Raw genomic sequence first — 18569 nt, 5'->3', positions numbered from 1 at the left:
ACAGTTTGCATAGCGAGAGAGAGAGATAATGGATTTATTTCCATTGAGGTCCTGTGTGTTCAATTCATTATTGTCTTGTTCATTATTATATAGTTTAAATGTCTTAATGAATTGAATGAATGCACACAACGGGAAAAACTAGCCAATAAAGCTCGTGTGCAATCTTTGTAAACCGTACATCTGGTACAATCTGCAATCAAGAAAGGAAAGGTAGGCTACTAAACTATGTCATTGGTTTGGACAAACCGGTTTCCAACGAATTCATTTCCTTTCCTTATCAGTGTTAAGATTAGAACCAAATGGACCCGTGCCGTCACCCAGGGTCTATTCGAGTTACAGACCCTGGCTGGTGGTCTGTAACTCGAATAGACCCTGGGACCCCAGTGGTGTCAGGGTGGACCACCAGTGGTCCATTTGGTTCCTGAGTTCCTCTATCAATCATTTTAGTTTGGGTCCACCGCTATTATTTTTATTATTAAAGCTATTATTTAAATGAAGTAAAATACATTAAATTACATTTGGCACATGTGTAAAGGCTAAAAACATTATTATAATGTATATAATTAATATTGATAGGTCTATAATAGTTTCCATTCATCACCTTTTGGCCACAGTTTTAAATAGATATTGTCGCTGTCGGGCAGAAATTATCAAAAATATTGAACCAGTGAAAATATTGAATATTGAATCTCTTCTGACTCCAGTCCATAGGATCCTCAAAACTGACGGTCAAACCACCGGGCCTAGGAATAAAGATATGTCAGCCCAGCAGGAAAACATAGGGCCGGGAAGAAAGATGTACAATAACAATAGTGGTCCGTACAATTCTAACTGCGTGGATTGGAAGTCATCATGATGCGTGAACAGTGTAGATCAGTCCCACGGCTCCATTTGGTCTTTTGGGATTCCAAGCTTCCGAGTGAGCTGCTCAATCTGCTTGACGAGGAACTGCTTATCCCGACCCTCCTGTTAACAATAACCACACAACCAAAACTATACATGAACGAAACCAGTAGTGGAAAGTACTGTGACTTTTACTTTACTATTTTACATTTTCAATGCTTTTACTTCTATAGTCCACTACACCTCAAAGTCAAATATTGTACTTTTACTCCACTAGAAATAATTTGAAAACTTTAGTTATTCATTACTTTGTAAGATTTTAGTTATTATAAAACATATCCTAAAAAATACACTTCAGCCCTAATTAAACTTCGGCTATTTGTACAGTTTGTTTCCATTTGCAGATTTCAGCATTTATTTTCTTTTTTTGAAAATTGACAATTTGACAGAATTAAAGTTTGGTGTGACCGCACCCTAACAGAGCATTTCTACATTACAGTATTGAAACTTTTAATTTTAACGTTTTCCACCACTGTTAAAATATTAGCAAGGTGCACAAGGTCCGACTCTTCAGACTGTCTAATAAACACAAAAAGAATAAAATGGGAAATTCAAAACACTACTTTAACTATAGGCTATACTTTATATAAAAAAGTAAGTATATAATATCATAGATGGAATATTCAAATGCTGATGACTTACCAGTTTAAGTTGATTTCTTAGTAAGGTGACACTTTTCCCATAGACTGAAGCTAAGGCGATGAAATAAAACATCAACACACTGTGGAGGAATGGACATGTTGAGAACATAAGCTGGGCAATACAGAAACAGTAAGGCTGATTTAAGGCCGATATACTTTGTCGTACAACTGTATCACATGAAAGAAGTAGCTGCTCTACGAGCTCACAATTAAACGCATATATACAGTATTGTACACAGTACAGAGAGGCCAATTTTCCACAAAAAGAACGTTGGTTCTAGAAACTGGTTCCGTTCTAGATTCTTGGAACCTTTGGTGCTTTCACGGAAAGGGTGGCCATTTTTTGGTTCCAGTTCAGAAAACAACTTTTAGGGTTCTGAACAAATTCATTTTCAGTGGAAGCAGGTTCAATATCAGTCGGGGAAAAATAACTGAACCGGAGAGAGAGAGAGAGAGAGAGAGACAGAGAGACAGAGAAACAGAGAGACAGAGACAGAGAGAACATTGGTTCAATATTTATAATACCCACAGAAAGACTTAACCACTTTCATGTTCACATGTGTGAGCTTGTAGATTGGCTATTTTTGCTACTTTTGTGTGATACTATATAGTTCAAAGTAGAAGGGAATTCATTCATGGGGTGAATTTTTTTTGTTGAAATATGGAGATACAAGGTTGTCGCCTGACAGCAGCGAGTATAGCATATAGATATAATCTCACTCACAAAAAGAACAAGCACAGAGGAATGGAGAAGGCCTGTGAGCCGATGGCAAAGAGAAAGTCTTGGGTGGTTTTTGACAGACCCTGGAAGGAGGTCGGGACGATGGACCACATGGTAAGGAAAAAACGGAAGGGCCCACAGCTCATGGATGGACGGATCCTGGGGAGGACAAGACAGACCGCATTACAGTAGTGTACCAAAACCTCAATTAGCACAATAATTATAACATTTGATTTTATGTGTACTGGTATTATCAAAGGCTAGAGGTTGTTGCCCAACTGGGATTGGAATGTACAAGACACTGGCCATACTGGTCAGCTGGCTCCCAGGGTGAATGTTTCCCCATGCAAAATCCAGATATAGAATAAAAAGGCAGTCTTCTTATTTCAACTTTCATATGTTATTGGAGGAGGCCTCTGATTTTATTTATAACATAATTGAATTTTATTTTTATTTATTATAAATATATGGTACATTTCTGACCAATCTCTTCTTCTACACAAAACTACTTTCATTTCTGTGTGGAGTTTGCATGTTCTCATCGTGTCCCCTAGGGTAGATACCCTCACAAAAACATGCCGTAATCCTGGTCTCTAAAACTACCTCCCCCTGGCCAGCCGGGGCGCCTGATGGAGGGGAAAGGAACTGGTCGGAATAACGTGTCCCTTCCACGCGCTACGTCCAGCCGGGGAAATTCCCCTCTGTCAGGTGAAAAGAAGCAGCTTGGACTCCTCATGCATAGAAGGAGGCATGAGGTCAGTCCGCTGCCCCCCCCAGGTTGGCAGAGGAAGTGTAGCGCCCAGGATTACATAGATAATTGGCACTGGGTGATAAGAAAACTGGGTTACAAAATCGTGGGATAAAAAAACTAAAAAAAAAAAACTTTCATGCATAATTATGCAATGGACTTGCTCTGCAGATTCACACTTATGGTTCATGGGAAGAACGAACTTGTTTTAAATGTCTTCCAAAAATTCTAAACGACGGGGGAGAAAGTGTGTTCACATATTACATAGGGTCGGACCTATAAACAATAGTATCCACTGACTATGTAAAAGTGGTCTCTAAAAAAAACATGGTATTCATCTTTAAAAAGCTAAAAGTGAGGACCTTGTAATACAGTTGTGTATGAATGAGTCTGGGCTACAGCTATAGCCTTTGTGGGCCAAACACTCACTCAGCCATGCTGTAGATCATGACAGCAACAGCGAGCATCCACCCGAACAGCAACACCACCAGGAAGAAGAACGCAGAGGTGGTGGAGCGGAAGGTCTTCATCGCAGGGCGGCAGTTATTAAACAGAGTGATCTGTACGGTGAAGAAGGAAGCAAGGAGTTAACCGTTGACCGTGTCCCAATTCAGGGGTGTGCAAAGCGACAAAAAAGAAAATCAACCAGGTGTGCGATGGAGATGCAAAAAAGAATGTAAAGTAGGGCTGGTGCTTCAAGGATCAGTGGGACTGGAATACTTAAGAGAAGGCGGTGATCCGAGAACTCAAAAGGTTAAAAAAAAACTACAGGAGGAGAGGGTGGATAAAAATAAATGTACTTTATTGGTTAAAATAAGCCAACATGTTAGACTCATCAGAGACTCTTTTTGAGTCGAAACATGTTGGCTTGTTTTAACCAATAAAGTACATTTATTTTACATACTTGCCCTCATGATGAAGACTCTTTTTGAGTCGAAACATATTGGCTTATTTTAACCAATAAAGAACATTTATTTTTATCCACCCTCTCCCTCATTTAGAGCACTCAACCTTTTGAGTGCTCGGATTGCTGCCTTCTCTCAGGGGCTGTGCACTTGGGCCTATACATTTGAAGGCCGATGATTCATATCACAGCAGAGGCACGCCAAGGCCTGTCCCATGTCGTAGGCTGCCTCAAATGCATTTGAGGATTTCACAATAAGGCTCTGTGACAGCCTTTATCAGGACGCAGCCTGCGACGTCTTCGTAGGCTGCAGCCTTCAAAGTGCGCAGGCCCTGAATTTGGACAGAACAGCCTTTGGCAGTCAGCGGTGCTTGCACATCCATACATGTGTGTATAGTTATTATTCTGGAACTTCAGTGTAGAAGATGTATTTCACAGCAAAAAAAAAGTGGGCTCTGATTGAAAACTGAGGAGCGCCAGACCAATCTCCCCAGGGATATTTTTTCCCTGTGTCAGATTTGTCTGATTTCTTCCAGGCTAGGACTTTACTGTAGGAAAATGTAACGTGTGGGTAGACTAACTGGGGCGGAAAACACGATCCTGTAACATAACATAACATAACAGATCTACGTACTGTCTATGTATAGCATTAACCAGTATATCTGCACCTTCTTGCAGTAGAAGAGGATGATGAACTTCATGGTGTTGATGACCGGCAGCAGGGGGCAGAAAAGAGCACCCGTCCAGACCACCGTCTGGCCATAGACCAGGCTCAGCACGTTGGGAGGAACCAGGAACTCCTGACGACCGAACCACTGGACCAGGCTGTTGTTGGAGCAACTGTCCACCACCATCCTGAAACACACAGGACACACACACACACACACACACACACACACACAGGTCTGTCCTTGCCTTGGGACACTCCCTTTTTCCCCTCTAAACAAAACGTTTTCCCAGAAAATAGCCTAATCTACCTCCTGTGCTGTGACACTGCCACCCCTGTGTTTCAGCAACAGTTACATTGTTCTTAAACACTTACAAATATCTTTGTCCAAATTAGCTGATCTACAAGCTCACAACGCGCCGCTTTGCAACGTGTTGTGAGCTTGTGTTGTGGCTATTTTGACAGACGTAAAGTGGTGTGTGATATTGTACCTGCGTGGGAACTCTATCAGGACCAGCACAGCGATAGTGATGAGGAGGTCGAAAAACGCCAGCTTGTACATCTCCTGGCCCACACGGGTTTCCCAGCACTACACACACACACACACACACACACACACACAAGCTCACAATGCGTCACAACGCGACACATTGTGAGCTTGTAGATCGGCTATTTTCAATAGATTGTGTACACATTTTGAACTTGTGAAATGGCACATTCTTCACAATGATTACTTTTACTTTTGGTACATTTTGATGCCGATACTTTTGTACTTTTACTCAAGTAGCCTACATTTTCAATTCCGTACTTTTAGTTCTAAATTGCAGAATTGGTTTTTCCACCACTGCACTTTGGCCCTATACTATATCGTTGCTGTCGGGAGGAAACCCCATTTTTGAGGTTTTTGAAATTTTGGCATAAATCAGTGCTATTGAACACCCTTTCCCCCTGGCAAAAAACGACTTTCTGGCCATGCCAGCCAATATATCCAAACAAAAAAGTTGTATTTGATTGCATTAAACGACGTTAAACGACATTAAACTCACTTTGACACTCACTTTGCCACTCGATTTGCCCCTCGATTTGACATTCACTTTATGCATGTGCAATTGTGCATACCCTCTATATAATAGGAGGAGCCGATCTACAAGCTCACAAGGGGCAGGGGGTCACCAGTTAAATGATTCAGAATGAAACCAATTTCAAACCGGCGTACCTTCTTTCTTCAAATATGTCAAATATTCAAATTTACACACAAAAAAGATCTAGAACATCACAATAAGAGAATATTCAACAATTGCTAGAGTGTCTCAGAGGTACAAATCTTAACTAAACTTAATCTTTAAAAAAAAGGTTGAGAATCACAGATATAGAGGATATCATTTTCAGTTAATTGTTATAGTTGCGGTCTAATTACCGGATATTCTGCATGGTTGTAGTGGCAGAGTGCACACTTTGCGTTAGTCACATGACCAGCACAGGTGACCTGACCCCACAGGGTGATGAGGAGAACCCCGAGGCTGACCATGCGCAGGAACACAGACCTGACAGGATACACAGATAACACAATATCATCGTGTTATCATGTGGCTGGTTTCTGTTATCCAGTTCCTTTAGTGGTTTTGTCATGACTTTAAAAAATATATATATTTGAAGAGTTATGTTTTTCTAGGAGGTTTGTTTATCTCAGCTTTTGCAAATTATTTACTATCCGTTATTCACGCCCTCATATCATCACGTCTCGATTACTGCAATTCCATCTACTCTGGCCTTCCGAAGAAAATTACATCCAGTCTACAACTAATACAAAAATCTGCTGCTCGACTACTGACTAATACTAGCAGATCTGCACTGGCTGCCAGTGAGCGCCAGATGTGACTTTAAGATTCTATTAATCACGTTCAAAGCCCTAAATGGGCTTGCCCCTATTTACATCCGTGAGATGCTATCCCTCCCTAAATCCGGGCGCACCCTCAGATCCTCGGATAAGGCCCTCCTGGTTGTCCTCGTACAAACCTAGTTACCCGGGGTGACCGGGCTTTTGCCGCCAGTGCACATTAGGGTAGCACCATCCGTCCCACTATTTAAGTCACGCCTGAAAACCCACCTTTATACAGAGTGTTTTTTAACTACTTAATAGCCAACTGTACAGTACATACATGCTTGTTATTGTTTTGTGTGCCATTATCATTTTGTTATTGTGTGTTTCTTGCTGTTTTCAATCTTGTTCTGTGCAGCACTTTGGTACTATGTTTTGAAAAGCGCTATACAAATAAAGTTCATATCATATCTTCTGTGTTGTGTTATATCAGTTCTATGCAAATAACCTCATATGCATGCGTGCACATCCATGCACACACACACACACACACACACACACACGCACACACACCTTAAAAGTGCCAGAATGACAGTGGTGCTGGGGGAGTATCTCTCCCACACAGCGATCTGGTCACAGAGGAGCGGCACAATGAAGTTTCCAGCGGTGATGACGATGGAAGGCAGGTACTCGAAAAACAACCCCCGAATCCCGGGCTGTCCGCTCTTACTCTGTTCGGCAAAGATAGGTCAAACTTCAAACAACCATTAATTTACAATTTAGGCATTTAGCAGACGCTCTTGATCCAGAGCGACTTACATTAAGCAAAAACAAAAGCATGGCATACATCACATATATAAAAAGTAGTTATCATGAATCATGTATAAACTAAGAACGTAACAGTGGAGTATCTATGTCAGCTATACATACTATACTATATTATATATTATACAATATACATGTGTACTATAAAGTGCTATGACTACATAAAATGCAATTCTAGTGCTGTCTACGTAACGAGCTATAAGTCTGTCTAAAATACTATCTAAGTCTACATAGACAGTCCACAGTGGAGTCTGAAGAGGTGGGTTTTCAGACTATGGCGGAAGATTGGGGAAGAAGGGAGAAGAGTTTGGGACGTGTGGAGCGTTGTCCTGGCGTTTTTTGGTGACGCCGGGACAACGCCCCAAACCCCACCAAAGGGTCGCCATGCAAGTCCTCGCAACCGTTAGTTGCACGGTGACCCGCTGGTGTGGTTTGTGCCATTGAATTGAACCAGCTGAAATCACTTGGGTCGACGTGCAACAACAGGACACATCACACCGCTGGGACGAACACTAAAACAGCCTCGTCCCGTCTCGAGCCTTTTGGTGTGGTTTGGGCTTTACACCCACAAACATTAAAAATGCCATCGAGGGCATTCGTCAAATATAGCAGCTACAGTCTGTGGACCACTTTTATAAAAGGTCAAACTTCCTCATACGTTTATTAAAAACAAAAAGGTCTTAATCCATTAAAAGATTAGATTTAGATTTTTTTGGGGGGGCTATTAAACAAATAGCAGTTCTGCAAGCTCACAATGTTTTTGAAAAATCTAATCTTTGCTTCTGGGAGTCCCTGGAACAAAATATTTTGACATGGGGGTCTGTGGCCAAATCATTTTTTTGGGGGGGTCCTTGACATGAAAGAGTTTGAGAAGCACTGATTATAGCAACATACAGAAAACTGTACACTATACAGTACAGCGTGCACATCCGCATCTTGACTGTGTAGTGCAGTGGTTCCCAAACGTTTTATCAGGAGACCCACAGACCCACAAGAGAAATTAGATGTTTGCCTGGGACACAAACTACTACTACTACCCATTTAGGACTGAGGCCGGTTCTAAAAACGCCTTCTAAACAAATACGTTTTCTGAAAACCTCCAAATATTTATTAAAGAATTACCAAAAATGCATGTTGCTATATACTGTAAATAAATAAAAAACTAAATGGGTTCCCGTTCCTGTCTTGAAAGGTATAGCTACAAAAAGGGGTTCTCTCCGTTTAATGTCTTAAGTCACGAGTACATTTCAAGTCGTGACCCATACCCATGGGAAATTGGAAAAACGGTTTGGGAGACAGTGGCGTCGTGGGCGTGGCTGACCTGGCTGAAGACGGTGGCCTGGAAGATGCCGACGAAGGCTGCTGCGATGAGGGCAAAGGTCACCAGAGTCAGGACGAAGCGCAGGGAATACAGAAAGACCTTCCGACACAACGTCAGAGAGGCCGCCTCTCTCTTTATCCTTTCTTCCTCTAGCTCCACCTAGTGGAGAGAGAGAGAGAGAGGGGGAGATTTTCTATTTATTTACAGTTTATAATAATAATAATAATATTAATAATATCAAACTTACATAAATCAAAATAAGCGACGTCCTGACACCTAAACACTCAAAGATGCTTTCGAAGAGCACGTTTGTGCAGTATATTTATGCATGTTGTACATATATTTATGTACTGTATATTACATGAACAAAAATTTATCAAATGTTCTCTACAGTATCTGTGTATCTTCCTTCTTGAAGTTATAGATATAGAGGGTATGCGCAGGCATAAAGTGAGTGGCAAATCGAGTGGCAAAAGTGAGTTTAACGTTGTTTCAGATAGGACTCTTTTTTTTTTTTAATACTGTTTTTATTAGGCATTTTGTATATGACATAACTTCATTCATTGACAATGATAATGAGTAATTAAGTGATGGAAAAAAATGACAGGTAGGACTGTTCTTTTTGGATGTATGCCATACGTCCAAAAAGAACGTTACACTCATGACACAATGGGCTGTATTTTGCGTGTTTTAAAGGACAACTTTAGTTTGGCTCATGTTTTAGGTTGTCATTAGAGAAACTAAAAGATGAGTGTTAATTTTATTTCATTTGCTGCTTTCTTTCGTTTTTGGGATTTTAGCAGTTTCTGACAGGGGGTGGGGGCATTCGAGCATGGGGCTAAATATGTATTTTTTTACAAAATATTATGGCGATTTATTTTTTTATAATTTACTATAGTCCTAATAAACCCCAAGAAATTACATCTGGCCACAAAATATCACAGGATCTATTGAATGTGACAAACTGACATTGAGCCTATACACACAGTAAAAGCCTTCTCCCAGTAGGCTACCTTCACATTCAGTAGATCCTGTGATCTTCTGTGGCCAGATGTAATTTCCTGGGGTGTATTAGGACTATAGTCAATAATACAAAAATAAATCACCATAAAATGTGGTAAAAGAAATACATATTTAGCCCCATGCTCGAATGCCCCCGCCCCCCTGTCAAAAAGAGCTAAAATCCCTAAAACGAAAGAAAGCATGCAGCAAATGAAAGAAAATTAACACTAATCTTTTACTTTCTCTAATGACATCCTAAAACATGAACCTTGGTTGAAAAAAACTAAAGTTGTCCTTTAAGTACCAGGTCTTATTCCCTAACTTGAGTAAACTAAAGACCTGGAGGCGTGATCAATGCTCTTTGGCCACTCAGAATAGCCAAATGGCATTGATCACGCCTCCAGGTCTTTAGTTTACTCAAGTTAGGGAATAAGACCTGGTACTTAAGACACGCAAAATACAGACCAATGCATGCAAACCGAATGCTGTATAATAAACCAGGTAATATTCTCCAGCATGTCGGGACACAGTTCTCTGACCTGTAGCTGATAGTGGACGTTCTTCTGCTTCAGCTTGGTGGCTCGGTCTCCCTGGCAACCGTAGTCCCAGCTCGTGAACACCGTTTTGCTGTAACCGCCGGCGGCCCCGCCTCCCGTCGCTACGGCAACGCGAGCCGCGGTCCCCATGCTGCGAGAACGACCGATCAGGGGAGGGTTACTAAATACAGCTGCGGTCGATCAGAGATCAATCGAAAGTACGCCTTTCTGTCTTTTATGTTCCCACGTGGTGTGTCGCATTCATCTCTCTGCCATACAATTACTGACCAGAACATATGCACGCAACATACATACTACAGACCATGCACAAACATACAACCATGAGATTGAATTACTTTTATACCGTCATATAGGCACGTCTAATATTCCATGTTCTTTTAAAAAGCTAAAACTGTTTAGCCAATAATGCCACAAAAATCAAAACTAAACTTCACAACTGATTACAATTTAGGCATTTAGCAGATGCTCTTGATCCAGAGCGACTTACATTTAAGCAAAAACAAAAGCATGTCATACATCACATATAGCCTATAAAAAGTAGTTTATAGTGAGTACGTAATAGTGGAGTATCTATGTCAACTATATACTATACTATTATTATACAATACACATGTGTACTATAAAGTGCTATGACTACATAAAATCCAATTCTAGTGCTGTCTACGTAACGAGCTATAAGTCTGTCTAAAATACTATCTAAGTCGACATAAAATGCTATCTAAGGGGCTAGGCTAGGGCAAGTGCTACGGGCCATGATGGAGTCTGAAGAGGTGGGTTTTCAGAATACCTCACAAAGGTGAGCAACTGTCACAGCCACAACACTAGAGGGAGCATAAATAATGATGATCTGGTCGTGCCACCCACATATAGAACAAATATGGGTAAATTAACTTTCCACAGCACTGCCACTCAGGTGTGGAATGCCCTGCCCCCTTCCCTCAAAACAAGCAATTCACTGGCTTTCTTCAAAACCGGTCTGAAAGTTCACCTATCAATGTCAGCGGGTCAGAAGGAGAGTAGGTGACTGCCCAACCTCCTTAAGTTATACCCCCATCCGATTGATTTATTTGTATTTTTTGATTCATTTGTACTTCGACCTGTACATAGTTATCATGTTTTTGAGATATCTCGACTATTGTCATGGTTGCGTTTGTGAATGAATGCATGGGACCCGAATGGAAACAAGACCGCAAGGTCTTTCTTTGGCGCTATCCTTTTGGACCAATGTGCTTTGACGGCACCCTGTACTGTTTGCATTATTTTATTTTTGTCTAATAAAATAATCAAAAAAGAAGAAAAAAATACTTTACCTAGTGAACTAAAGACCCTTTAGTGAACCCTTTCACTCAATATAAAGTTCCTCATTTTAAGTGATTCAGAGTAACTTATGACCCACTTTATGGCCTCCCACTGATTGTAACATGATGTGCACGAGACGTGTGTGTGTGTGTGTGTGTGTGTGTGTGTGTGTGTGTGCCTGTGTGCGTGCGTGCGTGCATGCATGTGCGTGCTTTCTTGGACATCTATATATACAGTACATACCGCACAATGATACAGATGAGACAGAAGACAAAGTAGAAGACGGTTGTGAAAAGGTAGGCCAGGGGGATGTTGTAGGAGAAGTCAGCACCAGTTACCATGGTGTTTCTGTAGTAGCCATAGAACAGCCAGGAATACTCCATGAAGCCCTATGCATAGGAAGAGAAACACTGGATCAACAAGGTGTGTGCTAACTGCTAATACAATAGATGACCATATAGAGCGTTGCAGTCCCGCCCCCTTTCATGACGACGCCAGGGCCCAGGAAATGAATCCCAATGCATTTTTCCCATAGACATTTCAAAAGGTATTTATTTAAAGACCTTTTAAGCGTCGTACGAAGCCAACTCGAGTCGTGACAAATCATGACAACAAACATAATATTTTGGACCAAACAAATAATAATAAAAAGAAGAAAAACAACAAAAAAAAGTGTTGTAACCTGCCGTTTTTTTCCTACTTTCTAATTCTTTGTTTGGCCCAAAACATTGAGTTGGCTTTGTCCGCGGCGTAAACATCTTTAAATAAATATTTTCTGAAAAATCTATGAGGAAAGTTATTTCTTTTCCAGGTCTCTCGAGGGGGTGGGACTGCGACGCTCTATAGTGTGCACACTATAAACGCATAGTTCCCCGGGTTCGATTCCATCTGTGTTGCATGTAGGGATGCACGATTAATCGGTAACATAATCGGAATGGGCCATATCGGCCATAAAAATGCCATATCGGTATCGGAACGATCTAAAAAATAATACAGATTATATAATCGGTTTTCACCAAAAAAAAAAAAAAAATCTACATTTAATTTGTATACTCATCTCATTCAGCAGTCATTCAGTTGTGAAAACGGACACTATAGGAAAAGACTATATGCTATTTATTGATTTATTGATTGAATACTTTTTAACAGGCTTTGGGCCAAGCCCCTAGGGTTTATATAGACTTGTTTTCATTGTGCTCCTGAGTATAATATCGGAATCGGTCACAATCAATCGGTATCAGCAGATATGACCCTGCAAATAATAGGAGATCGGTCACAATTACCCCGTCTGAATACAGAAAAATCGGCCACAAAAAACTACAAATTTTGCATGCACCAGGATGCCGGAGAGAACACCATGCATGTCCAGGCGAGTTCATGGACACATCAATAACAAGATTTGACAGAATTCAAAAAAATTATACTGTATCCGTATGTCTGTCAATCTAATCTTGTTGTCTGCTGTTGTTTTCTCACCGTTCCAGACAATATGTCCAGGAAGTAGTTGTAGAACGGCTCCAGACCTTGAGGATTGGGGTCATAAGCCATGCATTCTTCTGGACCTGAACACCACCACCAACACCACCACAGAAAAAATGGACATGTAGTCGTAGTCAGATTGCTGTTGTGTCAGGATTTTATCAAAGAGATTCGTAAAGAGAGAAACAGAGTAGGAGAGGTGAGAGTTATAAGTCTATAGTGAGAGGCTCTGGTAGAGTTTAAATGCAGGAACACCGATGACAGTCTGTGGCTGAAACCTCTGTTGTTCATTCTGCCTTAGTAAAACACATTGTTTTGTGTAAATTTATATTTTTTATTAGGGAATAAATACCACAGGACAGGTGTACGAATACCGGTACGTTTACAACGTTCCTATCATCTGGGTTGTCTTTTATAGTTGTGCAAACCTAACGTTGTTAAACGTCTTAATGTATTATTGGTTATTTATAGCTTCATTTAGTCCTGAGAACAGTGGGGACAAATAAGCTATGGAGATTTAAATGTAAATAATTAGAATGTTAATCCCCCATCACGCCAACGACATCAAGGCAAAATAGTTTTCTCTCTGCTGCTTTTAAGAATCGAAGCAAAGAGTGCACCTTCAAGCATTTCCTAAACGAGAGGGAATAGATTGCTACTGAGATTCTATCCGTGTTGCTAGGATACCACTGCATGGCGCTGTGAGATGGCATCCTGCCGATAATAAAGAGATTTGGGCATCCCTTCAGATTGAGAAAATAGTAAAATATCCATCTCAATATCAATCTCCATCTTGAGCTAAGGGGGCGCCTGATGGAGGGGAAATGAACTGGTCGTAATATTAAAGGTGTTCCTTCCACGCACTACGTCCAACCGGGGAAACTCCCCCCTGTCAGGTGAAAAGAAGCGGCTTGGACTCCTCATGCATATAAGGAAGCATGAGGTCAGTCCGTTGCTCTCCCCATGGTTGACAGAGGGAGTGTAGCGCCCAGGATTACAATTCTTTGAGTGGTGCAACCACTCCAAGGAACAGCAATGTCCGTGTTCACCCACGTTATGTGACGTTAACCCACCCACCCATGCACCTACCTATGTGACTGTGTGAGCACCAGTATGACAATTAGTACCAGTAGGGGCACTGTTGTGCCAGAAACAGAGAGATAGTGCACCACTCAGTTCACACGGGTGTGATTTCTTTTCTTTTTCACCCAGTGTAAAAATAAAAAAAGTGTGTTTAGTTACCAGTGGAGTGGACTGGAGTGGAGTTCCCAACAGATCTGAAGATGACGCTGGGCACCAGGACAAGCCCCGCGAGCAGCAGGAAAGACAGGAAGTTGAGAACCACCAGAAACCTCAGGAACAGGAAGAAAGACTGGACTCCACCACCAAAGTTTCCTGTCCAAGGTCAAAGGTTTTTGGTTTTAACCCATTACGACCAGAGGCCGATTCTACAATTTTCTATTTTATTTGGTTTTCCATAAGGCAATATATATATTTGATGAAAAACCACATTTCTGAGCCCAAGAAATGTTAAACTATAAATTACACACACCTGTGTGTTAGTCATTTCACTACAATTCCCTAAGCCTCAATTTATTTTGTATTTTCTTTAAAAATAAATCGGAACAACACGGAATTAGGAACATAACACTCTTCCAGGATACTATACATATTATGTTAAGGTTCAACAATATAACTGCCACTCTTCTTCAGGGTGATTTAAGTGAGCTGGTAGAATTATGTGATGTTCAAACCATAGGTTCAAACCTATGAATTAATTTAGCTATAAAGGTAATGAAATAATGCTACCCCCCAATGGGCTGTTGTAACCTTCCAGGCTGTATATATAGCTATCAGCCCACCTCCAATCTTGTTCAGGGATTTCCTCCAGAGTGCAAAGAAGGCCACGAATCCTTGGACATTGTCTTTGTGCCACTGCAGCGACTTGGCCTTGTTCCTTTTCCACGACTGCCAACGACTGGTCACCACCGGAATGTGCATAATCTGTACCTGTCTGGAACAGACAAAAAAAACACTTTAAATTATCTGCTCTATGACCAGTGAAAGATTGTTTTTATTGGCAACTAAACCAACCCACATGGGCAACCTGCCACCTATATATAACCTATCAGTCATGAATGTGTTGCACAGTTCATCATTGTTCACATACTGCAAGTAAAGTATAGTAATCCTTGCCAAGCCATATAAGGCCCATAGGGCAGGAACCTATCTCCTGTTTCTGTAACGTGAGCGAGGCAGCTTGATGTACAAGTACACCACGTCCCCTGGGTATGACACTAGTATGTTGCAGGGCCTTACTATACCCCAATCCAACCCTTGGTCCAGAGTAGGAATGGAGCTCGTTAAGTTTTATTGATAACGAGCACCTTATCGATCAGGCTTATCGAGCCGGGTTCTTATCGGGCCCACTATCGAGCATTTTCTATTATTTTGTACAAATACAGTGCCTTTCTAACAGACGGAAGACTATTGTCCTTTTTACTAAGAAAGAAAACTGGTTACTATGTGTAACGTCACTTTAAAAGTGTAATTTTGTTTACGCGGACAGCGCTGGTTGGCAGGTATCGATACACATTTAGACCGACATGTTTGTGCCAGCGTGGGTGATTTATGTCTTGATCGCCTCTTGTCTGGATTGTCTAAACATGACATCATGGGCTGCTAATTTGCTCAATAACAGGCTTGATAAGCCCAAAGCTTATTGATAATGGGTACTCAATAAGCTTGTTATCGGATTCTTTCGGGTAACGGTTATCGAGCTCCATCCCTAATCCAGAGTGCCTAGCAGGGAGGCACTGGGTCCCGGTATGACTCGGCCGGGGATCTAACCTGCCGTCCCAGTTTCAGGGTGGACAATGACCACAAGGACACTGACTGAACTGGTACTGCAGTGGTTCTCAAACTCTTTTCCTTCAAGTACCCCCGGTTTGATATACAGTAGCCAACGGACCCCCAATTTCACATCGCTGGGACCCACATGTAAAATCCTCAGCGTTAATTTAACCCTGAGAGCGAACCAATGGAACCAAATGTGACCAGATTTGACTGAATCGTGCAAATTCCAGCTTTTTTTTCTCCTCAAAATGAGTTAAAAGCACAGGCAGAATCTTCACATACTAGAGCGTGTGTCAGAGCTGAAATCGACATGTAAATATGAAATAAATGCTTAAACATGTAGCTAGGTGTAATGTTAAACCACAGAAGTGAACCTTTCAAGCCTGTTTTCTCAACTTGTTGTTTTCTGCAAGACATTATACTCTATAAGCCGTATCTTCAAAACTTGTGGGTCAAACTGAACAACCAATATCTCTATTTGAAGCTATGATTCCCTGCTTTTATATGATGTGAAAATTCATGGCAGAAAAAGGCAGTCCCTCAGTCAAATGTAGTCATCCGTACACTCTCAGAGTAACAGAACTCCTAATTCCCAACAGAATCCTTTAGCACGGAGCCCACGCTGAGAGGCAGTGACGTACCGTACAGCTCTCTTCAGGGCCATGGGCATGGGAAGGCTCCTGATGTCCCTAGACTCCTCCCCCTCATCCTCCTGCGAAGGACTCCAGTCGAAGCGAGGTGCACTGTGATTGGACGACGTGCTGGATGGAGCCCTTCGTAACCTTAGCGACGGCTGGTCACCGTGGTAACCGTTCTCTTTACCTAGTGTGAGTGAGTAGAAGAAAATCCCTCGCGCAATGTAAACTTTATGATATAATAACGTGATAATGTAAGATCGTCGTATGTTATTTTGGGAGGCATTTTTATGCTTTTGTTTGAATGTCACAGTGTTGAGCGACTGAGAGATGGGGAAACGTGGAGGGCGTTTGGGGAGTGATATGCAAGCAAGTGGTCTGGGAATGGAAACGGACACTTGCCCTGGGGCGTTTGAATACATGCGGTTGCACTTGTACTGTAGGATTTATTTTTTAAAGAAATGAATAAGTGCAAATGAAAAAAACCTCATACTCTGTTGTTGTAGCCTATATATTGATTGGATGTGTACATATCAATTGGATAAAATACATCATATAGAGTAAAAGCTAATCTTATAAAAAAAAAAATCACACACGTGTTAACTGAGTGGTGCAATTCCCCCCCCCCCCCTCTCTCTCTCTCTCTCTCTCTCTCTCTCTCTCTCTCTCTCTCTCTCTCTCACTCTCTCTCATTAGAGTCACTACCCCTCTCACTGTTTCTGGCGCCCCCTACTGCTATTATTAAGTCACATACTCGTGCTTACACAGACACACACACAAACAAACAGGTACGAGGACATTGCAAGCTGGTTGTAGGAGTGGTTGCACCACTCAAAAATAGCTTTTCAAGAGATTTAAACATTTATATATGATGCAATGGCACAGGTCAGTTAACTAAAATGAGTCCAGAAATCAGCCACCAAAACAATGATTGAGTAATGACTGATTCATCATCCATAAGGATGTTATTAACCACATGAACCCTGGAATCAGCCACCAAAACAATGATTGAGTAATGACTGATTCATCATCCATAAGGATGTTATTAACCACATGAACCCTGGAATCAGCCACCAAAACAATGATTGAGTAATGACTGATTCATCATCCATAAGGATATTATTAACCACATGAACCCTGGCGTCCTTACTTTGAGCATGTCTTCTTATCTTAGGCAAAAACCTTACAAAATGTTCAAAGGTTTTTCAATAACTAGTAAAAATAGACGATTTACAAGATCAGTTGTATTATAGTGAGCAGTTTGTAGATCGGCTATTTTCAATTCACTGCACGGTCTATACAGCCAAACTATAAACTAAGAGTTTAACATGCGTATATTCTGATTTGTAGGCTAGTATGTATACAAGAGATTATGTCAGTCTTTAAATGTCCACACAGCTTACCTGTACCTGCGACAGTGGAGCCTCCTCTCAGTAGCTCACTGGCCATTTCCCTGAAACAAAACCTATTACCACCACAGCTGTTCTCTGAAAATCACCAAAACAATTCCACAAAGAATGCATTCAAATCAGCTGTACCGACTTGTCATGAGGAAATGGTCTCCAGCTCTCCATCCAGGAATCTCTCTCTTAACCATGGACTTTACACCCTGTGTGAATTGACCACACAGGTACTTCCTTGTAGGCTTAACCCATTACCTCGCGGCAGACTGTCACCATGTATTCGGTGCTCAACACTGCACGGGGAAGGAATCATATTTTAGAGGGTGCAGCAGCAGGTCAGGTAACAGTACCCGACCTGTTACCTATACACACAGAACACAATACACGAGACACATAACATAATGGCGTGCTTTCCCGTGTGACCTCTTTGGTTACTTTATAGTTCTGGACAGGTGTGTAACCTTCCATCAGGTGTGCCCCAAAGAAGCCTATATAGCCAACCATGCTTTGCTAAAAGAAAAACAGTTCTGAATGAAATACCTATATAGTACAATGTAACATAATACATACTGTATGCATCATGCCGTCTCCTGCTACAGAAACAGGAGATAGGCTTAACATGGCCCTGGAAGCGTCGGTTTCCAAGGCTACTTACTGTACATACCTTACTGTACTTACATAAGTCTAAGTGAGCATACATACACAGTTTGTTGACTGTGGGTAATGAAGTAGGGTTGTCCGGTAACTATGAGGTAAACAGTCAAATTAGCTATGTAGGAAAGGGGTGTG

General features: G+C 41.4%; 1 protein-coding gene across 1 annotated transcript; it reads right to left on the bottom strand.

The window, feature by feature from the left end:
* Window positions 1–873: 873 nt before the first annotated feature.
* Window positions 874–17826, bottom strand: tmc4 (transmembrane channel-like 4; the record flags this gene model as incomplete). Its single annotated transcript, XM_083762070.1, has 16 exons — window positions 874–966; window positions 1546–1624; window positions 2269–2424; window positions 3443–3573; window positions 4586–4772; window positions 5076–5173; window positions 6002–6128; window positions 6977–7134; window positions 8550–8708; window positions 10091–10238; window positions 11651–11796; window positions 12884–12969; window positions 14129–14281; window positions 14749–14900; window positions 16384–16564; window positions 17781–17826. The coding sequence occupies 16 exons, from the start codon at window positions 17824–17826 to the stop codon at window positions 874–876; spliced, it is 2100 nt and encodes a 699-aa protein (XP_083618196.1).
* Between the last annotated feature and the right edge of the window lie 743 nt (window positions 17827–18569).

The sequence above is a fragment of the Protomyctophum parallelum genome (assembly GCF_964188405.1).
Source record: "Protomyctophum parallelum genome assembly, chromosome: 3".
NCBI classification, from domain to species: domain Eukaryota; kingdom Metazoa; phylum Chordata; class Actinopteri; order Myctophiformes; family Myctophidae; genus Protomyctophum; species Protomyctophum parallelum.
The sequence above is the reverse complement of the archived record's forward strand: the minus strand, read 5'-3'. Positions and strand labels throughout refer to the sequence as shown.